This window comes from Fringilla coelebs (genome assembly GCF_963513975.1).
Source record: "Fringilla coelebs genome assembly, chromosome: 6".
Lineage (NCBI taxonomy): Eukaryota > Metazoa > Chordata > Aves > Passeriformes > Fringillidae > Fringilla > Fringilla coelebs.
Window position 1 is genome coordinate 3,655,988 of NC_140034.1, and position 25,457 is coordinate 3,681,444.

General features: G+C 44.0%; 2 protein-coding genes across 3 annotated transcripts; one reads left to right on the forward strand and one right to left on the reverse strand.

Moving 5' to 3' along the window:
* Nucleotides 1-1,430: 1,430 nt before the first annotated feature.
* On the forward strand, nucleotides 1,431-6,092 carry LGALS3 (galectin 3). Of its 2 annotated transcripts, XM_084207199.1 has the most exons (7): nucleotides 1,431-1,477; nucleotides 3,770-3,817; nucleotides 3,943-3,965; nucleotides 4,247-4,681; nucleotides 4,807-4,895; nucleotides 5,145-5,313; nucleotides 5,853-6,092. In XM_084207199.1, exons 3-7 carry the CDS (start codon nucleotides 3,948-3,950, stop codon nucleotides 6,006-6,008), a joined length of 867 nt encoding a protein of 288 aa, XP_084063325.1. In that variant the 5' UTR covers nucleotides 1,431-1,477; nucleotides 3,770-3,817; nucleotides 3,943-3,947; the 3' UTR covers nucleotides 6,009-6,092. The 2 variants fall into 2 exon arrangements, with proteins under 2 accessions (XP_084063325.1, XP_084063324.1); XM_084207198.1 differs by lacking the exon at nucleotides 1,431-1,477 and having other exon boundaries at nucleotides 3,679-3,817.
* A 1,978-nt stretch (nucleotides 6,093-8,070) lies between these two features.
* On the reverse strand, nucleotides 8,071-23,794 carry DLGAP5 (DLG associated protein 5; the record flags this gene model as incomplete). Its single annotated transcript, XM_084207640.1, has 18 exons — nucleotides 8,071-8,193; nucleotides 8,840-8,889; nucleotides 9,241-9,394; nucleotides 10,494-10,551; nucleotides 10,905-11,118; nucleotides 12,114-12,333; nucleotides 13,736-13,828; nucleotides 14,547-14,707; nucleotides 15,252-15,337; nucleotides 15,754-15,871; nucleotides 15,951-16,069; nucleotides 16,472-16,764; nucleotides 18,446-18,519; nucleotides 19,258-19,356; nucleotides 21,078-21,162; nucleotides 21,581-21,685; nucleotides 22,132-22,337; nucleotides 23,554-23,794. The coding sequence occupies 18 exons, from the start codon at nucleotides 23,792-23,794 to the stop codon at nucleotides 8,071-8,073; spliced, it is 2,499 nt and encodes an 832-aa protein (XP_084063766.1).
* Nucleotides 23,795-25,457: the final 1,663 nt, after the last annotated feature.

Sequence of the window (25,457 nt, forward strand, 5' to 3'; positions counted from 1 at the left end):
GCAAAATAAAAACCAGGCAAACCTTTTTGGTTGATGTTTGAAGCCTTTGAGCAAAATCCTGAAAACAGCAATACATGTTTTCCATGAAAATCTTTCTTCCCAAAGACATCTTGAGGGATCTTAGGGAGGAAGGGAAAACCTGTGCTCTAAGGAGTTCATCCAGCCCTGTCTGAGCTACAGGCTCAGGAAGCTCCTGCCATGGATCAGGGATCCTTCAGCTTTGCTGCCTTGAATCCTCTCCAGGTCCCTTTGCCCTAAAACACCTCCAAAGACATTGCAGTGTCTGTTTGCTGTGGGCTGGGTGCTGTGAGAGGCAGCACTCCCTAATTAAGAGCATTTCTTATGCACTAATATTCTTAATATCTATTACTTAATACACATTAAGTATAATAGACATATTTCCCTGAAATACTCAATTACCAGCCATTCCCACGGGCATCCCTGGCATTTTTACACCCTCAGCTTTAGTCTGAATCCCTGTGACAAGCATTGCATGAAGCTGAAGGGTGTTAAAATCCAGGCTGGAGCCCCCATGGAGAGGAGGCTGCCCTCTTTTAAGAAAAATCTTTTAGATAAGCAGAGTTGACCCAGAGGAATTTATACTAAAATTAATCAGAGCCAAAATCAACAGGTTTTTGCCCCTTTTTTTTTTGAGATATCAGCTGCAGCTGAGCCCTTTAGCTGGTGCCTCTGCAATGACAGCAGTCAGAGGGTGAGTCCCTCAGTAACCTTTGGTCAGCCCGGGATTGTTCAGGGAGGTGGATTAGATGGTCATTGTGGGTGTCTTCCTGCTGAAATCCTCTCCTCTGTTCCATTCTAATCTAACTCCATTCCATTCTAATTCCCTTCATTTCTTTTCCTTCCCTTTGCCTTCTCCCAGCAGCACGGAGCAGCAGATCGGGATTTCAGCACAAAATCACTTTGTTCTTTTCCATTGCTGTGAGCGGTGGAGTCCGTGGAGCAAACCAGAGATGATTCACCCTCAACCTCAAATAAAATCGGGCTTGTTGAAATTCCAGCTGCCTCCAACAGCTTCCAGAGCCCATCCTCTGCCGGCCCCGCTGTGTCGGGTGAAAACAACGATTTTTTAGCTTTTATTTTCTTCTTGAGGAAGGGAAAATGTTCAGAATTTAAAATCCAGTTAGTGTTTTACCGAGCTGCACTAAAGCTGGGGGGATGGAGCCGGCAGCCACACGGGTCAACATCTGGCAAGGAGAACATCTGGGCAGGGCAGGGAAGCGGGGACCGCCGTGCGAGGAACGGACCCGAGCAGGGCACAAACCGCCAGAAAAACCAAATATTCTCTGTTAGCATCCCCCGTGGGTGATGTCACGGCTGAAAAAGGGGAAACACCTCGCTCCTGGGCGCTGTCACGGGTGTCCCCGGCTCCGGCACCGCCCCGGCCCCGATCCCGTCCCCGCCCCCGGGCGGGTCCCGGTGCGGGAGCCCAGAGCGACCGCGGAGCCGCCGCACGCAGGTGAGGGATGGGGGATCCCGGGGGGAACAGGGGGAAAAGGCACAAAAATCCTTGGAAACGAAGGGTTTGGGGCGCGTCCGTGCCCTGGGAGAGCGAGGTGGGACGGGCGGGAGCTGCGCGGGCTCTGCGGTTTGGGGCGCACGGAGAGCCCCGGCTGGTTCGGGGGGGATGGAGGGATGGGGAATGGGGGGTGTTTGTAACTCCTGGGGGGCTGGACAGCCCCGAGAGCCCCGGCTGGTTCGGGGGGGATGGAGGGACGGGGAATGGGGGGTGTTTGTAACTCCTGGGGGGCTGGACAGCCCCGAAACCTCACTGGATTTAGGGATGATGGTGATTGTGCAGCAGCCCCGAGGGGGTTTGGAACTCCTGGGGGGCTGGACAGCCCTGCCCGTGCCCCAAGATCCCTGCAGGATGAAGAAAGAAGCCCATTATAATAAGTTGATATTGGAAGACAGAAGAGTCTGACTGGGCTTTGTAAGAAATACTTCTTAATATGAGCCATTTTTATATTTCTATTCAGCCAGTGACGTTTAGGAGTGAATAGGTTTATTTGAATTCTGCAGGAATAGCACCAAAGGGGAGAGAACTGATGCTTCTTTCCCAAATAGAAGGTTTTTTCCCTCTTGCTGTGAACATAGGGAATGTTTGGGGTCAGCTCTGGGATGCTTCTGAAGCTGATCCTCTGCTGGGGCAGGGAGAGCCCAGGTGAGCTCAAGCTCAGCTGCCCAAATCATGCTGGAAATCAGAGCTCAAGTACTCGATGAGGAGCAGCTGAAGGAGCTGGGAGGGCTCAGCCTGGAGAAAATGAAATTCAGGGGGGACCTTCTCACTCTCCACAATTCCCTGACAGGAGGGTGGATGTGGGAGGGATTCAGACTCTGCTCCCTGGGAACAACAGACAGGATGAGAGGAAATGGCCCCACGTTGCACTAGAGGAGGTTTAACTGGATATGAGGGAAAATTCCTTCCTGGAAATGTTTGCCCAGCCCTGGCACAGCTGCTCAGGACCGTGGTGGAGTCCCCATCCCTGGAGGGATTTAAAAGCCGTGTGGATGAGGCACTTGGGGACACAGTGCTGGGGGAATGGTTGGGCTGGATGTGCTCAGAGGGATTTTCCAGCCTCACTGGTGCTGTGGTTCTCTGCAATCCATCACTGCTGAAGAAGGTGGGAGAAAAAACCCCTCCCCATGGCAGCTGGCAGATAACCCAGAGGGCATTTCCAGAGAGCTCCAGCGCTGACAGGGAGGAGGTGGCACCGGGCTCCAAGGCTGCCTGCAGAGGATTAATGGTGGCAGAGGTTTAGTGGGTTTGGGGGATTTTGGGTGCAGCCTCCAGACTGCCCAGACGTGTCCCCAGAGCTGTGTGGGACACACGAGGCTGTGGCCAGGCTGTCCCCTGGGGGCTGAGGGAGCAGAGCTGCTGCTCCCAGGGAGTTCCAGAGGGATCATGCAGGATCCCCCTGGAGCAGCACAAGGCGCTGGCACACCTGACCTGGCTGTGTGTGCACCCCTGGCTTCACCTGCCGGACTCTGGCAAACCCAGGGGCTTTAGAAAGAGCCCTGAAGGCAAATAAAGCTTTGGGAGATGTGGGCTGCTCAAACACTCAGAGTCACTGATTTCTGCCTAAAAAACCCCAGTGTTTTTGCAGGGAGAGGAGTGATTTGCTGGCTGTGAAACTGGGGGTTTGTTATTCCCGGGGCAGGGCAGCCGCATCTCCCGCGAGCTTTGTGCATCTGAACGTTTCTTTCAAAGAGAATTCGCCTTCTCTGCTTTAAATTTGGAATTTTCCTTTTCTTCCCCCGTTTCTGGCTCTCCCTTTTTCCTTCTCTTATGAATGCTCCCTTTGATGGGAGGAACCCAGCTCGGGCTATTCCTGCGCACAGGCAGGTGTGTGTTCTCTGTGCGTTTGTGGACTCACAAAACTTGCAAAGCAGCTTTTATCTGCTGGCCCTCCCACGGCGCCCTCCGGCCGGAACGGGACATTTGTGGATGCATGGGAGGAGAAAGGGGACCTGTCGGGGTGGCTGCCACCCTCCTCTGCCCCTTGCAGGCCATGCCGTGTGTCACAGGGTGTCCCCGATGTGCGGGGCTGGGTTCGCAGAGTGCTGCCCCTGCACTCCCCGGGGTCCCGTTTGGGGTTTTTTTATATGGAAATGGAAATCCTGGATGGTGCCCCAGGGCTGGGGATGTGAATAACAGCGGGAGTGTTGTGAGCTGCGGTGGATTTCATGCCGGGGGTTCAGCCCGGGGTGCTCGGGCTGCTCCCAGCAGTGCCTCCCGTTTATCCCGCAGGTGTCAGACCGGGATTTGTTCTTTGGAGCTGTCAGCTCTGCTGGGCAGGTACGTGATGGCAACTCAGCAATTCCCATCGACTGCCTCTGAACTGTAACTCCCCTCAAAAACTCTTGGGTTTTGGATGGGGCAGGTTCAAAATGACTGACGCTTCCTTTTTTTTCTTTTTTTAGGAAAAATGTCAGACGGTTTCTCTGTAAGTATGGATTTCTCTAAAAATCCGTGGGGGCTGTGGCTGTGGCCTTGAGGCAGAGACCTTTGGCTGGGATGGGAGGGAACACATCCTTGCTAAGCTGCTCAATCCCCAAACCCTCTCCAGTTCTGTCAGCACTTTTCTGGAAAAGCCCAGGGAGCAGCTGAGAGCCGAGCTCTTGCCCTTGGCCACCTGCAGGCCACCAAAGATGGGCTTTGGAGAGCTCAGCGTGATCCTGGCAGGAATGTCCCCCAGCTGACCCTTGTCCTCTCCTCTGTCCCCAGTTATCTGATGCCTTGGCCAACAGCAACAACCCAGCCCCCTGTGCCCCCCCAGCCCAGGGCTGGCCCTCCTGGGGGAACCAACCAGCAGCTCCTGGGGCCTTCCCAGGGTATCCTGGAGCACCTGGAGCCTATCCTGGAGCACCTGGAGCTTATCCTGGAGCACCTGGAGTTTATCCTGGAGCACCAGGAACCTGTCCTGGAGGACCTGGAGCATACCCTGCAGCACCAGGAGCTTATCCAGGAGCACCTGGAGCTTATCCTGGAGGACCAGCAGGACCAGGAGCGTATCCAGGAGCACCTGGAGCATTCCCTGGAGCTCCACCAGCATCAGGGTCGTTTCCTGCCCCAGGACAACCCTCCAGTGGCCCTGGATTTGGGCCTTCTGCTCCTCAGGGAGGACCAACAGCTCCACAGGGAGGACCAAGCCCTCCAATGGTAATGGCTCCATCATGGTGAGGGTTTGTGTCCCACGGCAGGGGCCTGGGGCTGGCTGCCCCCAGGGGTGGCACTGGGCTTTTGACATGATTTTTTGCTGACACCAAATGTCTGTTGTCTCCCAGAAAGTCCCCTTTGAGCTGCCCCTGCAGGCAGGACTCGTCCCTCGGCTGCTCATCACCATCACTGGGACTGTGAACCCCAACCCAAACAGGTACTGGGGGGGTCCAGCTCTGAGGGTGGGGGGCTTCCATGGGGCATTGCTGGGTGGAACAGGGGGGCTGGAATTTGCTTTCCATTCCTGAATAACCCCTGCCTGGTGTAACATCAAATATTACACCAAACAAATGCCTTGTTGCCCTGTGGGGTCTCTGAGGTTTTCTCTCTGCTATTTTTGAGAAGCCCTGCAACAGAGTTCAGGGCTGTTGGGGCAAAAATAGCGACTCCATTATTGTTTTTGCAGGTTTTCACTGGATTTCAAGAGAGGGAATGATGTTGCCTTCCACTTCAACCCCCGCTTCAACGAAGACAACAGGAAAGTCATTGTCTGCAATTCCATGTTCCAAAACAGCTGGGGGAAGGAGGAGAGGACAGCTCCCAGGTTTCCATTTGAAGCTGGAAAACCCTTCAAGGTACCAGAAAAACCCATCCTGGCTCAGTGTTAGTGCACCAAAAGCACTGAGAGGGTTTGGGCAGCAAGACCTGTGCAAGGACAATATCCCAGTTTTTCTGACCCCCCTCCTGCAGCTCCAGCTGCCCAGGCCATAACTTCTCCCCCATTCTGGTATCCCCATGGATTATGAAACCCTCTTTATTTACACTGCTGTTCTGCACAGTGGTTGGACAGGTTTCTGTAATGTGTTTTCCCTGCTGGCAGCTCCTCACGAGGTGTTTTTCCCTGCAAAGGAGGGTCACAATGTGGAGTCTTGCTTTCAGGGACTGGCATAGGGATGAGGAGGCAGAAACTGGGCTGAAACACGGAGGAGGGAGAGCACAGCAGAGTTTTGGGAAGGCAAAGGTCGCTGGTGTTGCAGCTCCTCCGCACGCCCCAGGGCTGGACTGAGCTGGCAGCAGCCTCCAGCCAGGGCCAGCCTGCTCGGGTGTGGGGCTTAAAACTCCTCCAAGAACAAATCCAAGTGGTTTTGGGGCTGATTTGGGGTTTTTATTCCAGCTCCAGATCCTCTGTGAGACGGATCACTTCAAGGTGGCCGTGAACGACGCGCACTTGCTGCAGTACAACTTCCGCGAGAAGAGGCTGAACGAGGTCACCAAGCTCTGCATCGGGGGGGACATCACCCTCACCAGCGTGCTGCCCACCATGATCTAACTGGGGGGACTCTGGGCAAGCTCTGCTCTTTCAGGCTGTAACACAAGTGCCTTCTCACCAGCTCACTGTGAGGTAATAAAACGTTTAACCTGTAAAATTTGGTTTAATAATAAATGTCTTGAAAGTTGCGACACGCTCCAGGCGAGCCGAGTTCTGCTGTGGAAGGAGCTGAACTCCTGCTGCAGAGACAGCAGCAAGGAGTTTGATTTCTGTGGAGAGGAACTTGGGAGAGCAGCCTGTGGCATTCTGCCCCTGGTCCTGTGGACAGGGGAGCAATCCTCTAGGAAGCACAGAGAAAACCTGACAGCCTCCAAGCCTGACCAGGATGAGGCATTTCAGGAGAGGGGTCAGAGCTTGAAAGAAGCAAAATCTCTGCTAGACTGTGGCTGCTGAAGCCATCCCTGTCCTTCCAGCGTGTCCCAGGAACATTTCCCAGCCCAGGGAGATCCCATCCCTACTAGTGTTAGGTACTCCATGAACGGGTCACGAGGCTTGTGCTGCTCCCCACTCATCACCCCTGCGTGAGTCAAGAGCAGTTTCAAGGGTGGGGAGGTTTATTGGCAAGTTCATCCTGTGAGTCAGGCTGGTAAAAAAAGAAAACAGAAGTATGTTCCCTTTGCTGTGAGTCACTGCAGTCTTGTCTGGAAAACAACAGTGCAACAGCCACCAGTGAAGTTTCCAAAGCTTTCTCTGACGTGGCTCATGCTGTTTTGTAACAGTGACTCCTTTTATATTTTGAGTGCCAAGTTACAAGCAGAGTCCTTAAAATTTCCAGCAGATGCAGCAGTCTAGAGCAGCACACTGCTACCACCAGCATGGAGAAGCTGTGGCTGCCCCAGCCCAGACAAGGTTGGATGGGGCTTGGAGCAACCTGGTCTGTGGAACTGGATGGGCTTTGAATTCCCCCCCAACCATTCCTCAGCAGGAAAGTGATTAAAATTAAAAGGAGCCCTAGAGCAGGAGTTAGAAATGAAGAAAATGGACTCCAGCACACATCAGCTTCCTCTTTATTCAGTGTAATCAGTACACAGCTTCCAGGTTAAAACTCAACCCCTGGCAGTGGCAGCAACACTTTCTGCTGAAGGACTGAAATCTCTGCTTGCTTTGGGATCAAGGCTGATGGAAGGATGTGTGTGTTACACTCAGGTCACTGGTACAAGAAGACCAGTGAGGTATTTGTTAAAAATATAACAAATGGTGGCACTGTAATGCTAGTCCTCAAATCCACAGTCTACAGAACTGGCATGATCCTTATGCACAAGTATGTTACAATCTGGATGGGGAATGCACAAGGAACAAGATGAGAGAAGAGACTGAGCATAAACATGTCAAAAACAAGTAGAAAACATGGGGCCTTAAGATACTCAATAGAAAACTGCATCCTTAAAGGAAATAATATCAATGCCTATTTCGATACATCACCAAAAAAAGGTATTATCTGACTTAGAAATCCTAGTTCTGAGTTAGTTTATGATATTACAAATCCAGTGGTTGTTACACACCAGGAAATCTTTCCCAGGAAAGAATTGCATGCATCCAACCCTGCCAGAGCTGGTGCTGAGGCTGGTGTTAACACACAGACACTGCAGCCTGGGGGTGCACAGGTACCCCCAGAGCAGGGCAGAGTGTTACACAGGCTGGGTGCCACCCCAGAAGGTGCCTCCCAGCAGATACAGGGCACAGGCACAGCTGGTGGGGGGTAATAACAATAAGTCATGAGGTCAGATCAAGGTAGAAAAGCTTAAAGGTGAACAGTTTTACAACCTGAAGGAGACAGGACATATATTAAATGACACCAACATAAAAATGCTTCAGGTTGCAGTCAGAATTTACAGCCAGAGGATACAGCAGGGATCACCAGAACACAGCCCACTACTGATGTACAGCAGAGCTTGGTGCATCACAACTGCACCATCAAATGATACAAACCCCATGATCAGATCTGCTACCATGGGTACTCTTCCTCTCTCAACACGGTTCCAGGGTAGCAGATTGTGTTCCAGATACCCTCTGTGAGCTTCCTGTTCACAGAATTTACATATTTTGCATTTAAAGTCACTTTTCATTGATCCCCAGAGGGACCAACAGGAGAAAACACAATGAGGTCACTGAATACTTCAGCTGCTGCAAACTTCTGGGCTTTGGTCTTGACTGGAGTGAAGGGAAGCTCAGCATCCAGCATTGGCTGTGGGAAGAGCCAGAGAGTGGAGTCAGGGTTTTGAGGAACACTTAAACCACAGAGCACTGCAAGGACTCTGATTTTCCCAAAAGTAGTTTTACAAGCTAATTTCCCAGGCATAAAATAAAAAGTGATTACACATGGTCCACGCTGAAGGCAGACACTCCTTACTCAGTAATCCATATTTTAAAGAGGATTTTTCACAAGAAAACCTACACCCAAATTCTATAAATTGTATTAAATGTGAAAGCTTTTGCACACCTGCTTTTCCCTGCTGAATGTTACTTCCAGCTCTAAATGCTGAGGTGATTAAAAAAAGATTTGGGGTAGGAAAAAAAAGGCCGTTAGTGAATATCTACAAGAAAATTTGTAAGAAAGCACAATTTAAAGGCTCAATCTGTCAAGAATCAGACATGGTCCTGCTACAAATGTCTTGATTCATCCTACACTCATCATGTGCAATAAGAAATACCAGTGTGAGCCCAGCAAGGAGACAGCTGGAATGTGGTTTGTATTTAAAGCCACATCAACTGGCTTGATAACATCTTTAAGAGTTTAATTTCCTTTGTGCAGTAACTGAGTCTGCAGCAAAGGTGAACAGTCCTGCAACATGCAGCTTGCCTTAGTCAAATAAACTTGAAGGTCAACTTACCATATCAAAAGGATTTCTATCAATGAGTGTCAAATCCCTGCGTGAAACATCTGAAAAATAAGTACATAATTTAAAAAAAAGAAGTTAGTCTGATGCTGCCAAAGTTGAAAAAACAGCACTGTTTTCTGTATTTATGAAAATAAGAAATCCATACTCTAAACTGTATTTATTTCTTTATATTAGCTTTCTCTTTCACAAAGCACTCAGAAGCTGTTCAGAGAAATCCAGGGGCACTGTTTGCTCATGTGCAATTTGTGTTTAAGTCACACCAGCTAAGGGAGGCTTTTCTAACAGCACCCACCAATCAATCTGATTTCAAAGAGTAATATTCAGATTATCATAAATCCTGAGGATAACAGAAGGCCCCAGCAATGCCACCCATGCAGCTCTGAGATAAGCACCTGGCTGATGGATTTGTGGCTCTCCAGACTGAGCAGAGTTTGTCTCCTTCTCTGGGCTGCACATGATGATGTCTTGTCCCTGTTCTGCAGCAGACAGTTCCATCTCTTCCATGCCATCCACTGCTTTTGATTCACTGCTAGAATTTCCCAGGACCTGAAAAACAGGGATCTTCTCTGTTCCCAGCCACATCCCTGTTATGTTCAGACCAAGTCCACACACCTCACCTACAGATTTTATGGAGAGTTCAGGAGAGATGGAATTTTAACTCCAGGCACTGTGCAAGGCACAGGCAGGCCAAGGCTGAGGGTTAAGGCTGTGACTCATATCCCAAACACCCTTTAAAGCCTAAAAATGCCTCTGACAGTATAAGGGAAGCTCTTTCACAGAAAAGAAGGTTTTGAACTTCACGTGTTATCTGGTGACTTTTCCTCCAGAAAAACCCATCAGCACCACTGAAAGGTTTCCCCAGAGAGAGAAATCACCAACTCTCATTTTAATAAAGGATGAAGTAGAAGCCTCAAGAAAAAAAATCAGTAACCAGGACTTTTTAAATATATATATTATATGTAGAGGGATGGAAGGGGAAATGACTGCAGTCATGCACAGATCCAAGCAGTAACAAATAAAATTTAAAGACTCCATTTCCAGTGCAAGTTACCAAAGAATGATTGGCTCCAAAGCACTGACTTTCACTGGTAGCACAGTATCATCTGAATTAGAGGTCACATTCCTCTTTAAAAACTACTCAAACACAGGCAATGTCACCAAGATGGATTTCTGACACTTGGATTAGTTCTTTTAACTAATTAAGGAGATTAAGAGCCCAATGCTCTGCTGGGGAGGATGCTCTGAGGACTGAGTGCTGTTGCTTTTAGCCAGGGTCCATAAAAGCACTTAATGCATTATTATGTACATAATGCATTATTATACTTTAAATGCATTTTAAAAATCCCCACCAGAAAACAGGAGGTGGTGGACTCCTAGGAACATTGCTTCTCCAAGTGACAAGTGTTCCCCTGGAGCAGCCAGGACCTCCAAAATACAGCTCTGAAGAGCAAGACAAGGTCCCCAAACTGCAGCAGTTCCTACCTTTGTCCACCCAGAGGTAAAAAGCACTGCCCTGAGGAATACACAAGACTTCTAAGTGAGGATTTATTCAGAAATCCAAGTGGCTGGGGTAATCAAAAGAATTTTTCCTTTGCTAGTAAAAACAGAATATTTAAAGCACATCCATGAACAATGCAGGACTTACCTTATTTCCCTCTGCTGTGCCAGCAGCCAGACACATTTCTTCTGCAACCACAGAAATGCTGGAAGAGAAACCAAAACATTTTCATTCTTCTCAATCATCTTCATCAATCACCTTCTGACTTGTCCAACTAATCTTACAATTTGTTCTGCAGTTTTGCTGCCTTGGTTGGCACTGCTGAGCTACATCAAACTCAAACTTCCTGGGCAAACAAATTTCTACCCCAGCAGCAAAATTACATTTGGGCAAAGCTCTTAATATTTGCTTAAGGGAAGGAAAAGTCAGAGGTACTTTGCAAACTTTATCACTGCCAAATTGAAAGGTAACATTTAATGGATTTCACATCATGTCTTTCAGTTCCAACTCTAAAATGATTTGTACAAGGTTAATTAAAAGCTGCTTTAACATGCCTACCTTTGTTCAAGACCTTCAGGGAGTTTATCCAGTGGGGGAGTTTGTTCAGTGGGTAGTTGGTCCATTTTCAAACTCTGTGCTGGGTGAAAGCCTTTGAGGGCTGATGGGGTTTGTTTTGCAGGTGCATCCTCAGGGTTACAGAGGGGAGAAGAAAGCAAAGATCTAATGGATGATCTTGGATTTGCCAGTTTTCCAGGGGTCCTTGGAAGCAAACCTGGAAAATGCGTTTCATGTTTCATTCCTACAGCAGTTTCCAGAAGCTGAAATGAACTGATCATTATGATTCTAACCAGGGACCCAACTGTTTTCTGCTTGTTCAATCATCTTATACAAATATTAGATGGAAATCTTATATACACTTGCAAAAACAAATTGAAATTATTAACTTCCATCTTTCAAATTAGGCCATTTTTATAGAGTTTAAAAGACACAGACTCAGAACTGATGCTTAGAAGAGATTCTCTGCCGGAGTTGACTTAAACCCAGTGTTGCTCAAAGCTTTTCAGAAGTTCCCCCCTACTAACAAGAGGCACATGAAAAAAAATTTAGTTTTGTCATGAGAAGAGAGATCTGTACCCAAAAAAAGGGAATAATCAAATTATAGACTAGAAATTAGAGAAACAGAAGTACTGGAAATACTGGCTGCATACAGATGTCAATATGATAAGATGCTGAAAATGAAGTTATATTTTGAGCACCTGTTAAAAAACCTGAACTATTAAACAGCTTTTATAGTAAACTGGATTATGTTACAATCTTGTTAACCATGAGCACAGATTATGAGTGGACTTTATCTGCAGCTTTGAAGAAGCACTGCAAGAGGTTTAGTTTAAAAAAAAAAAAATCCCAATTACTGTGCTACAATTAGAGGATGTGAGCTGGCATTGACTTTGATGAAGAGGCTCATCAGCTGAATCTGGGAAAGCTCAGATTAGAATTTCATTATTAAATTTATGCTGGGAAAACATGAACCAGCTATTGCACCTTTGTTTAAGCAGGGATTTCATGCTGCCATAACCACTCGAATCAGCACATTCATGTACCCCAGTTTACTTTGGAGCCCTGATGTAATCAGTCACTGGCTGAAACAGTGTGTCCAGTCCTGGAGTTGTAGCCAGAACAAACAGCACAATTCCTCTCCCCAGTGAAATGGATTAAACTCTCTTTGGTACTTTCAGATCACAGAAATCATGATTAGCCTTCACCTACCTGAAAAGTTTTTCACAGGGCTTTCAATCCTGAAAAATCCTGCTTCAAAAACCACTTTTTCTGCCTCTGGCAGTCTCCCCTGCTGGGTACCCTCAGCATCTCCCCCCTGTTTCATTCTGTCCCTCATGGCTGCTTTGACAGAAGCCAGGCGGCTCCGGGCAGCAGCTCTGGCAGCTGCTTCCAGCTTGGCCTTGGGCACTCCACTTGGCACTGCCTTTTTCTGGAATGAAAGAAAGCTGGGTCACACCTGGAAATTCTGCACAGGAGCAATTACACATGGATCTCTGCACAGGGGCTGCTGCTACAGACACAGCAAGGAGCAAAAGGAGGCTCAGGAGGGACCTTGTGGCTCTGCACAGCTCCCTGCCAGGAGGGGACAGCCAGGGGGGATTCAGGCTCTGCTCCCAGGGAACAGGGACAGGAGGAGAGGAACTGGATTAATTTGCACCAGAGAAGGTTTGGATTGGATATGAGGAAAAATATTTCCATTGAAAGGGTTGTCCAGCCCCGGCACAGCTGCCCAGGGAAGGGTGGAGTCCCCATCCCTGGAGGGATTTAAAAGCCATGTGATGTGGCACTTGGGGACAGGTGGTGGTGGCACTGGTGGTGGCATTGCCAGTGTTGGAGGAATGGTTGGATTTGGTGACTTTTCCAACCTCAACAATTCTACAATTTTATGCATCAAGGCCTCTGCCCACCCCCAGCATTTCTTGTGCTGCCATCCAGCTGTTAAGGTAAGTCTGTGATGACAACATTAATAATCTTTTTTCAAATGAATCTCCAGTTCCAAAATCCTCAATATAACTTTTTCCCCCTAATAAATTCAGAAAGATTGTGGAAGCAGTGGGATGCAGGGACTCCTAGTGGCAGGGACACAGTGTAACCACAGGACAGACTCCAGGCAGTCAGCGAAGCCTCTCTTGGCAATTAGTTTTCTAAGGGAAGTTTTGTTTTGTACCACCTGAAGAGTTCTGGCATTTATGGCAGCTCCCACAGACCACAATCCCTCTGTTTTCTCATGCCTGGAGTTTCTTATCCACCTTCATCTCAATGTAATAATTAGCTAAGCAGTCTCAAGGAACTTAGAGCTTAGGCAATGCAAATACAACTTGATATTCAGAAGCAATTCTATATTTCAAACCAAAGAGTAGATAAAACAACTCAGTACAGCTCATTTTGCAATAAGTACTAACTTGTTTTGGAGAGTGTTAGATCCATTTGTGCTTAGAAAAGCAGCAGTTTAAAGCCACCCATGGTGTTAGCTTAATGGCACACCATTACAATGGAGCACTCCCTGCTCAAAACTGGCAGTCACTCCCAAATTCCTGGGTGGTTTACTTTCCAGTTAAGTCAGTGGCCCATATAAATTATTTTACATCTGAAGAGTAAGTTTATATCCTAAATTTAAGAGATTTGTCTTACTAGCATTGAATCCAATGACTTCCAAAAACATATAGTTAATTTTTGGTTCTAATCTTACCAGCCAGAAGAGGGAACTAGGACTAAACCCAACAAAAAATACAAGAGAGGTGAGGGAGAAGGGTGCACCCTGAGAGGAATTTCACTTAATATTCAATATATCTAAAGAAGCCATGCAAGATGTGCTTTAGGGGTATTCATACCTTGACAACTGCTTTGCTTGGGACATCAAGTGGCTGCCACTCATTGTCTTGAAGCTTCACCAGATTATCAAATTTTTTATTCACATCTTCAACCTGTTGGTCACATTTAAGGAAAGCAAAAGAATACATTGTGAAATAACCTTTATTCAAACAAGCACAGTCTTCCATCCTGCAGGAAACATCTCTCAAATACTTCAGAAGAAGGAGATCAAACTCTTATGCTTTCTGCAGAGAAATCAAAACCTGTGACTAGGACCATAACAAATCCATGTCTGCATTTAATTTAATTACTTACAAACTCCTTTGTTTGCTGGTTTACAAATACTGTTGAGAGCTCTTTTGATAATTCAGATTATACTTCATTCTGAAACTAAAGAAAGCATCAATAGAGGAAAAGAGATGAAGGTTTTCTACCACCTAAGCTCAGCTCTAAATAGAGTTATTGTAGTTCCTGCATTATTCTCATATTGAAGCATGAAACCCCTGCTTTTCAGGTGAGCTTCAGGAATTTTCCAAAAACTGGGAGGTAGACATTGTATCCTCACTCCAAAACAGAGTAAGATTTGGCTAAACATATTCATTCCAGAGACAGAAAAGACACACAGCCCAAAAGAACACACAACAGGAGAACTGGTCCATGAATTATAAGTCATAGTATCCCAACTGCAACTATTCACTGTCACAAGGTGTTAAAAAAAGGACCTGCATTTTTTACATTAAAGATAAAAAATATAGCAAAAAAATTTTCAATACTTGCTTCATAAATAACTCCATCAGTTTTACCTTACTAAGTTAACAGGCAAGTACATACCTGAAAATTAATCATATCCCAAAATCCATCCAGGTCTGTACATGTTGTTTCTTTTTCACCTCGTTTAAATTCACAATTATCAACCAGTCCTTCAAACTGTTTGAACCTTTCTCCTATGAGCAGCCTTGTCTGACCAACTGTGGAGCGAATCAGGTCTTTAGCTGACAGCAAGAAGAAAAAAAAATACAGGATATCTTGAGTAAATAAGTGTTTGAGGAGTCAGGAATTTGTTGTCCCACCTATTGTAAACCTGCAATTCAATTGAGATGGAGCTTTCCTGTCCACTGAAATGCTCTGAAGTTGCTTCTTTCAAAAAAAAAAAAATTACTCTCTCAAGTCTTAAAGATAAGCATTGCTGGAGTCATCTATATTTTCCCAGATAAGGGCACTGACTCCACATTAAAAACTAATCTTATTTTGAAAAACCAGCTTGGTTAAAGTTCCTACATTAAATACTGACTGGCAACAGAACAACTATTTTGATGTGCACTTGTTCACTTTATCAATCACCATCACTGCAAGTGCAACACAAATTTTAGGAATAGGAGACTTTCTATCTTTTGGCAGATCCAACTCTAAACCTTCCCTAGTACAGCTTTGCAGATTATTTTTTGCTGTTTTGCAAACAGCACATACATGTCCTTCTGTCTGTCCCATTGAGTTCCCAGAGCCCCCTTCTGGTGCCTTACTCCAGCTCACTCTTACCATCCTCTGGAATTTCCAGCTCAAGGTTTCCTTCCCACTGTAGGCACTGAGACAGCAGCCTCTCTGTCTCAGTCCGAAGAATGTTTCTGAAAATAGAAGGACAGAGGAAAAATAAGGGTTTGGAGAATTTCCTGACTTGTGGTGGCTGTTAATGGTTACTATCCTTTTGCTCTCAGAGAATCCACAGCCTCTGAGCTGAAGATTAGATTGTTTTATTTTGCTGAGTGGCTGAGGTGCAATTTCTTTTCATGATCCTTAGAACAAGGTGTTATCTCCAGAATTTTCCATACTTTCCTTGCACTTAGGTGCAAGGAAAACAGGTAGAAAAGGCACCTTTTGTACCTTAAGGTATAAAAAGGAAAACAGTAATGTCAGCCTGCTCAGGTCACAGCTGACAGACACCAATCAGCATTAAATTAAGCTGATCTTTAGAAGAAGTCTCATTTTTCTTATTAAGAATCTTCAAATGGACATCAGGGAAGTGAAACAAGTGAACCCAAACCTGAAATAGGGCACATCATGCTCTTGCTCTCTTGTATCATCTGACTTCACTGCAAGTGCTGTTGAAACAGGAGTTTTGTTTGATCTCTGAGTGGAAGTTCTCTCATCTGATTCACCTGCTGAAAAGCATGAAAGGAATTTGTTCAGAATCTGGTGATAATTAAAAGTATCAGCATAAACTAAATGTGAACTTCCTACCTCCTCCTTTCAAACTTGTGGTCATTTGCTGTTCTTGAATGCCTTTAATAGAAGGTGAAGGTTGACTTTTTAAATTAGGCTTTTGTGCTTTAGTTTCACTGGATTTTTCAAATATTTTGCTGGAAACAAACAAAAGTACATTTAGTTAAGACACATTGAAAAAGTGACATCAAATATGGCCAATTTCACAGAAATGCACAGTTTAGAAGGCAAACTTCCACACAACACCAGAGAACTCAAATAAATAAATAAATAAATAAATCAGTGCAGATAGATACAGGGCAGAGTCCATGACAGCAGCTCCTCAGGCATGGACAGAATAATGGATTATATCCATATCTGTTATTATATCCATATCTGCTGTTAAGTCCATATTTAAGCAAAGATAGAAACCATGAGGATCATGTGTTACAACACCACATCACTTTGTTAAAGAGTGAATCTTTCTATAGAAAAATGATTTTTGCATCTCCACAGAGGTTCACTTGCATTTTAGGTCCCATTAGAAGGAAGACTCTTACATTGGAGATTTTGAAAAATTCCAGACAGCAGTGGGTGTCAAAAAAGCATTTGCCCTTGAAGGAGACATGGGTGTCACAGTGTAGGTTGCCAATCCACTCAGAGGCTGAAACACAAAGTTTTGAGGGGCAAAGGAGCGTGTTCTGGGTCTCCTTGGAGAAAAATTGTTGTTTTCCACTGAGGTTTGTTCTTGTTGAAGTTCTACTGGCACTGAGCATTTGGAATCAGCTGCAGAACTTTCCGACCCTGGATTCACTCCAGCATTTGTCTCCACTTCATGTTTAGAAGAAATTATCTGTAACAGCATAGAAAGACAAATCAAATCATCAAACCATGTGTTTGCAATAGGCATGGGATGAATTATAACATGAGTGTCTGAAAGCCATCAGGAAGGGAACAGCTTAAGGTAAATCAGCTCCTAAACCAGCACACTTGGACAGAATTGATGAGTTACCAACAAGTCCAACCATTTCTGACACCTTCAAATCGTTCTAGAGACAGAAGTGAACACTTCACTACAAAAAATGCAACAATCCACTCCAGGGGCTAAAGCAGAACACCTTACCAACCAAGCAATAATTAAAATTGACAAATGCTTGCTCCCACTGCTAGAAATAAAAGCTTTAAGGTGATAAAATCCTCAAGAATAGAATTACTGGCTCCTAATCCAACTAAGACTGTTGAATAGTCATTTTTTATGCACATACTCCAATCCAAAGACTGAAAAACAAGCTGGAATAGGCTGATAGCTGAGGAATGCAACCCAAGACAAGTGCAGTTACCACCACAGAATGTCATTAAAAGAGGAAAAACAAATTAAACAATAATTTACATTCTTGTGAGATGAGTGACCAGATAGTCACACAGAACACATTTCTGAGATACCGAATTGAGATTGTTAGCTCAAGCCAGCCAGAAAAAACTTTGGGTGTTTTTTCAAGAAAATATATATCTTCAACCCACTAAAAGTCTTGTTATACTTCAGTCACTTCTGCTAGGAATGTAAACCTTGAATTTTGCTTTTAGCCAACCTTTCCAAATGAGCTGCCTGTGGCTACAGCAAGAGTTTACCAACTGGCAGGGACTCATGCCTGTGAAGAGGTGCTTGTCCAAGGAAGATACAAGTGTTCTCACCTCCTGTTTGGGTGTGATTGCACAATCTCAAACACTCTAAAGCACGGCTCCAGTTACAGGAACAAGGTGGAGATGGGAGGTGTGAGAGGGAAGAGTGGAGCAAAAGAAGGAAAAAATCATGGAAAGCTCTTGTACAGAACTGCCTGCACATGAATGCATAAAAAAATCTGGAAGTGATGACACCAAGAACCACAATGACTGCCTTCAGCTGTAAATGATGCAGTGAATAGTGTTCTCCTTTGTGGAGAACAACATTTCCAGCTTTATTTTTTGGTGGTTCAAAACCTAAAATTTAGGTTTTTATTAAAAACCTAAATTTTAAAATGTGTTTATTTCTTAACTTCTAGAGTCTCATATTGTTACCTGAGCAGGAAAAGGATCCATTCAGAATCACTTCAAAAATTTACAGCTGCTAGATTAAGCCAGCAAAGCTGTCCATTTTTTTTTTTTTTTGACTAGTTAAAACATCAGATATGTCATGTAAGAACTTCTTGTCTATTTTAAATCATTGTCCAAATGCTGATTAGTAATCAAATCATTCATCAGCCATGTCCATCTCCATGGTGGGATTCTTGGGGTTGTCCTGTGAAGGACCAGCAGTTGGACTGGGATGATCCTTGTGGGTCTCTTCTAAGTCACAGTATTCTGTGATTCTATATGAGCACTAAATTTGATCCTAATTTTTAAAATATGGCAGTATAAATACATACAAGTCCTTCCCAAATTCTAGCTTATTACTGAAATTACTGCTTTTATGCTTGAGCACTTCAGCTACAATGACACAGTTATTGGCTCTTAAATAAGTTTTACTGCTTTTCCATTTCAACTATTACATGACCTACCTTTATGGGATCAGGTTTGACAGCTTTCTTCTGCTTTCCTACTGTGCTTGCTGCCTTTCTCTGTGACTGGTTACCTACAAAAAGAGGCACTCCCAGAGGTCAAAAAGGCATCTGATTCATGTAATCTTTCACCAAAACACTGCCATAAAAACCCAGTTGCTAAAGATAGGGATAGACTGTTTTATTTCTTGGGTGGGAGGTGGCTAGAGGGAAGAAACAGCATTGCAAAAGTTCATTCAAAAGAAAGCCTGGCCTAGGATTTAACAGGCTAGTAACAGATGTATCATCAAGAAGACAGATTCATTAAGCCATCAATCTTTAGATCTTGTCATATAGTAAAAATAAAAGTCACCTTATTTCCTAAAAGGTTGTAGAGAGAGTGCCAAGCCATTTGAGTTTAGATTTTTAATCTCTATATGGCATAAGAATTCTGTTGCTGGACTGAATTCCAGTAAACAGGCAAATCTAGACAAAGAGAAATTCCTCACCTGAAGAACGAAGGCTCTCATCTCCTGCAGAGATGTTCCTGCTCACACATTTAATAATTATATGGCCATAAACAGCCAAAGTGCCAATCTCTACCAGTGCTGGCTTTGTTCTTTGAGTTTGTAATTACCATGTGGACATGGATGCTCCACACTGATGGGTTTTGTGGGAAGTGTTGGTTTCAACCTGTTGATGTAGATACTGCACTAGAGCTCCAGACAAAAGTCTGGGTGATCCAGCATTTAGGCCTCTTCTTAGATGATAATTTGGCATGACTTAAATGCAGTCTAAGGTACAGCTGGGCTACACAGCTCTGCCTCACTTACCAGCAGTAGCAGCAGTTGGTTTCAGCACCTGCCTGGCTGCAGAGGCAGCTGCTCTGGTGACTCTCACACTTGGGGCTGGTTGGGCTGCAGTCTGCAACACTGCAAGAGAGATTAATCCCAGAGATTCCAAGTTTAAGAAGGAGCTGCACTCAAGTAATAACCAAAAGTTTCCATTTTGTAGAAATCAGAGAAATGCACCAGCAGTTATCAGTTGCATGGGTTTGCCAGAATGAGCAGGGTTTGGTCAGTTCAGAGCATAGCTTGGCCCTGGCATCCAAGCAATGCACTGAGGGATCCTGACTGGAGGTTTTACTGCACAGGTCCATCAAGGTACCAGTGTGTTGGATGCCATGCACAAACTTTCTCATCAAAACATTAATAATTACTCCCTTAGCATAGCATTAATAAGGAATGCTTCCCACTGCTCCCTGCAAGCAGAGTCAAGGCCCTCTCTGCTTTACAGATGAAGATTTTTAGATTAATATCTTTGCCATGGTTATTTGCACAGCTGGAAGCTAAAGCAAACCATTGGTGTAACAAAGTGATGCCCTGGCCATTATATGAAAGATTTCCAAGGTCAGAATTTAATGCAATCTAACAAAGTACTCTTAAGACTAATTGGCTCTGAAATATTTTATAAAACATGACAAGTTCATGCACTGTATTACCCATCTTCATCATTTTCATCTTTGTGTTTTAGCACTGTTTCTAACAGGCTTTAAAATGACAGCACTTTCCTGCACAGACAAATTTCATGGGAGCTCTTTATTCCATTCCCTGCCTGTCTGAAATCCCCACTTGGTTACTGTTAATGCTATTCCTGTCTTTATTGTCAACCTGTGATTCTGTACAAGCTAGAATGAAAAGCTGGGGGAAAAAATCACTGGGTAAATAACTACAACATCGGATTTATCAAACATTCACTTCCCAAACATTTTTATGTTGGTGTTTTAAAGAATCACAGTACAGTTTGGGTTGGAAGGGACCTTAAGGATCATCTCATTCCAACCTCCCAGCCATGGGCAGGGAAGTTTAATGCATATCCTTGATTCAGTACAAAAGAAATAATTAATTTTACAAATAAATAATCAATGGATGACCATTTTGCAAAAATTAAACATTTTAATTGTTATATCAAACACTAATAATACATCTTTTCAGTATTCACCAAGTGCACTACTGAAATTAAATAAAGGTCTGCGGCTTGCTGATTTGATTAGATTAATGATGTGAAAGTCATTTCACTCTGAATTACTGAATCTCTTGCATTAACATCAGCATTCCACATGACTTGGTTGTATCTACTTAAGGATATCACTGAGCTATGAAGAAGAGTTTCTGATCCAAGGCATTCAAATCCCTTAAAGGTGGCACAGGTTGTTTATTTTTAATTGCTGTTTTCTTAAGAAATATCTGTAATTGTGGCATAAAGTGACAGACACAGAAGGTACTTGCTCTTTTCTAACAGCAGTCACTACCTGTGATATTCTTCTTGAGGCAAACAGAAACCTCTGCACAGCTCCAGGAGCTGAGGCATCTGGCAGTTGTGCAATTTGCCTACTGACCTGTTTCTTTTCCCTCTCCCAGGGGGAATAATCAGTAACCAGGATTGTCAGGACCCTGCATTCCATTTCCCCCAGCCTATGAAGGCAAAAAGCTCATGTGGTCCCTGGAGTCACACACTTGATAATCTGCCAGCTGCTGCCTTTGGTAGGAATTGCCATCTTAAAATCTCCTCCTTCCTTCCTACACCCAAAAATGTGCTGTGGATCTTTCTCCCCAAAACCACCCAACTTTCAGGTTCAGCTGTATTGCCATACCTTTCTCTTTTTCAGCCACTTTGGCTGTACTCATCTGTTTATGTCCTGCCTGTGTAGAGCGTACACTCTGTCCGTGGGCACTGACCTAGGAGAAAAAAACAGGTTTTTTGTGAAGTATCAGATTTACAGAAAATCAGCAACCCAATTTCTTTCCTCATCTATCTAACCTAGATTATAGTAAAGAAAAAAGTCAAATAATTTGGCACAGGGAACTTTAAAAAGTAGAGAGACATTAAGGATAACATAAAATAGATTGGTTTAGGGATATGCTATTGTGCATTATCCATCTAGTTAATAAATGGTCAGAAAAAGAGTGAAGAAAAATGTTTAAGCAACAGTTTCAGTATCTTGAAAAACTTGATTGACAAACAGATCCAGAAAACCTGTGCTCTTTTCTGCTTCTACTGATCTAATCAAACTTGTAAAGATATTACCCCGAGTCTGAAATTGCATCCCTTTCTCTAAATTTATTCACTGAAGTTGTGTATATATAAAAAACAAACCATAGAGGACTTAGATGCAGTTGGTATCAGAGTTGGTATCATGGATTTTCCTTCTTGGATCTTGGCTTTTGACCGAGTAATCCTTCCAGAGAAAGCAGGAGCTGCCTGGAAACATCCCCAAGGAAATGAGAGTTAATAAACTCCTTTTTCCCTTTGTCACTGAGACTGAGCAAGAAGCATAAATGTGAAAAACAACATGTCTGTGCAAAATGGGTCAAGTGTGCAATCTGGGAAGCTTTCAAAGCTGAGTTGACTAAATATGAACAAGTTACTAGTTCTAAAATAACACAGCTCTTTCCTTTGTGGATGAATCATTCCAGTTTTTGAACTGAACATAGTCACAAACACAAAAATCCACATATCATTAGTACTGTTTCCAGCTTTGTTTGGAAAAGAGAATGAGCCAAATTACTCCTTTAGCATAACATCAATAAAGCCTTTGCAAAATAAACAGCTTATTTGGAATAACACACACATCTTGTACACAAACATCAATTTAAACGGAGTACACAGATGCAATTAATTTAGATATTAAATATTCCCATTGTTACCTTCTCTCTTGGCTTTGCAACTGCAGGTTCCTCAGCAGCAGCAAGTGCAAGGAAGCCAGGTGCAGCTGGTCTGTAGAGCCCAACCTTGAACACCCCTTTCTTGGCCTTCTCCCTCTGCTCCTGCAGTTTGCGAAGCTCCTTCTCCTCCTTGTAGCGCTGCAGCATCTCCCTGCGCTCGTTCATCCTCTTGGTGGCTGCACTTGGGGCTGCCTCTGCAGCAGACATGCAAGGCAGATGTGTTAGAAAATCAAGAAGATGGCTTTTGACACAACAAAAAGTCAGAAATTTCCAATAAACTCTGCCAAGCTAGAAGAGGAACTCTTGCTCTTTGAGTAAGTCAAAGAGCAGAACTGACTGGAATCTCTAAAGTGTTTTAACCCTTCCCACTAAAAGGGAATTCAATGGTAAATTTCAGCTTACAAATAGAATTCCCCAAATATCCACCTGAGGACTACTATAAACTCACTCCCATTTCACAGGCTTGCAAGGGTACTGGTATGAAAATTAACACCTCATCTTATTTGGTTTATTTGTACCAGTTTCTCTATTCAAACACTTGCAATGTCATTGAAAACCCAGCTTTAGATACCAAAGATTGACTCAGGCTGAGAAGAAATGAGGCAGAAGTTATATGAAAGAAAAAAACCTTAAGATGTTGCCAAACTTGAATTATATCTACCTGAAAAATTAATATCCACTTAAAATTGAAATTTATGAAAGACAGTCAAGACAAAATTATTAAATTTCATATTTGATATTATTACACACAGACTGCACTCCAATAATCTTCAAAAAATTACCATCCTCCAATAATCTTCTGCTATCAAAATACTAAAGGTGAAAGTATTTCTAAAAAACCTGTTGGCATTTTTAAATGCTAACTTAATTTCTTAAACCACAAACACCCAGGAGAGCCAGGGGGCAGAATTCAGCATACATGCAGGCTCTATTTTCTGAGAGGAAAAGAAGTTGCGAAAAACTAGCCATTTTCAAAATACAATCCTACAATGCATTAATTATTTTATATATAATATAAAATTGCCCATTACTAAGCACACTTTCAGTACATGACAGGCATGTGGATTAGATGGTATTTTAGACTGGAGTTTTTTACATCTTAAAGGACAAAGCAATCATAAAGGCTCTTCTATTGAATATTAATAACAAAATGCATTCTTCCTTTAGCTGCTGCAGACAAATCAGAGAAAAGCTTAATTCACACCACTGGATCAGTGAGGAAGGTACAGCTGTATTAAGATTTTATTGTCTTGATTTTAACACTTGTAAAGGCTGATAGGGTTTTAAATCTTCAACTTTTTTGTCAAATTAAAATGTTGACTGCTATTAGGTTTCTGTGATCATGCTACTAAACCTACTTATTTTTAACATTTAAAAATAAGTTTATTGCAATTCTTCACTTACTCTGTTTCACACTGCTGTTCTCTTGAGAGCACAACTCCTTGGTTTCTGTGAGCTCAGAAATTCCCCTTTCCTTGGAGAGCTGAACATTGACATCTGCCAGCCCCAGCTGCCGGCCCTTTTCGAAGAGCTTGTGCCTGTTCTCCTTCTGAAGGATGGATTTCCTGCGGGCAACCTTGGTCCTGAGGGCTTCTGTACTCAAATCCTTCTTGTATCTACTGGCAAACTGGGAAGTAGCAGCCATCCTGATGACCTTAGACAACAAGCACAGTGATTAGGAAAACACTGTCATGATTTGTTTTCCAGTTTTGTTAAGGTTTGTAAACGTTATGAGCAAAGCCCTAATTCTTTATTTCTGTATGTGACCAGAGAAAACTCAAATGACAATTTCAGCAATGACTCTTTCAGCAATTTTCCATAATTTTTATTCATTCCAGGGACCAGTTTGGGTGTTGAGTGTCACCAAGTCTGGCACAGAATTAGGAGGGGACACTGCACCCATGCCTGGGATTGGCTGGGCTGCTTTCTCCGCAGCTGTTTTCCACATTAAGGAGATGAGCAAGTAAATGACAGGGCTGTAGGACAATACTTGGAAGCAACATTCCATTTAGATTAGACCTATCTGATAGCAAGGAATTTTGCCATCAGAACCAGGATGTTTCCAGGATGCAACTACAATACAATAGTGGTTATTTCAAGCAGAATTTTCCCCATCTCTTTTAACCTGAGGAAGCCTTAAGCCAATTGTCAGCTGCTTTGCACTTGCTGTGCTAACAGTACCTAAAAGGGCTCCAGGAGAGGGCCTGGAATGACAGGACAAGGGGGAATGGATGTAAACAAAGGGAAGGGTTAGATGGGATATTGGGAAGAAATTCATTTCTGTGAGGATGGTGAGGCCCTGGCACAGGGTACCCAGAGATGCTGCTGTAGCTGTCCCATCCCTGGAAGTGTTCAAAGCCAGGTTGGATGGGGTTTGGAGTACCTGGGATAGTGGGAGGTGTCCCTGCCCATGGCAGGGGATGGAAACAAGATGGGCTTTAGGGTCCCTTCCTACCCAAACCATTCTGGGATTCTGTTATCCCCTGCATCCCCACTGAAACCTGGCTTCTCAAGAGTTTGCCACCTCAGACATCACACATCTCATCTTTCACCACTTACAGAAAACAGCTCTACAGTAAGCAGGGTGACAGAGCTAAACTAAACACCCAACAGTTATTAATTCATTGGTAATTGAGTCATTTACTGAGTCTCTTTATTTCAGGACAGCATGCTCTGATCAAACTGAAGGAACCATCAGTGAACTGAACTGAAAAGCCTTGACAATGGTTATACAGCATTTCTTAAAGTCCATCCCTTTTCCATCTGTGTGCCACCAAAAGCCAAAAACCCAACCAGCAGCTTAGCTGGAAAACCCAAATATTAGAAGAAAAAAAGCAGCAAAATAGAAATAATGCAGAAATAAAGTGGATATATTTATGGGAAAAGCAGTCAAGGAGAGAAGCTGAGCTGTTGGAAGAAGGAATACAGCCCAAGCCTGTTCAGATACCATCAGTGCTGGCACTGCAAGCTCCCTGTTCCCCACTCCATGGAAGTGTTCATGGAAAGGGGAACTTGCACAGCACCTGCACAACCTCCTGGAATTGCTTAGAACAGAAACCAAAAATTGCTTGGACAGAAACCAAAACCACTGCATTGTGCTCCTTTTTTTTCAAGAGAGAAAAATGATCAGTAGAAGTTAAAGAGCAAAGGGAATAAAAAATCAAAACTCAAATCAGGGGCTGGATCTCCTCCACACAATCCTGGAAGAGCTGGTCTATGCCAGCACCACCTGAATACCTTGGGCTTCACCCTGCATTCCAACTTTCAGAAATTGATTAAAAATGCCAGCTAATGATGAGGGCAAAAAA

Excerpts from the sequence above, each read along its gene's own strand:
- LGALS3 (XM_084207198.1), top strand. The coding sequence starts at position 3,706 with ATGCCGGGGGTTCAGCCCGGGGTGCTCGGGCTGCTCCCAGCAGTGCCT. Across the intron at positions 3,818-3,942 it reads CTGTCAGCTCTGCTGGGCAG|GAAAAATGTCAGACGGTTTC; the intron begins GTACGTGATGGC and ends TTCTTTTTTTAG. Across the intron at positions 3,966-4,246 it reads AAATGTCAGACGGTTTCTCT|TTATCTGATGCCTTGGCCAA; the intron begins GTAAGTATGGAT and ends CTCTGTCCCCAG.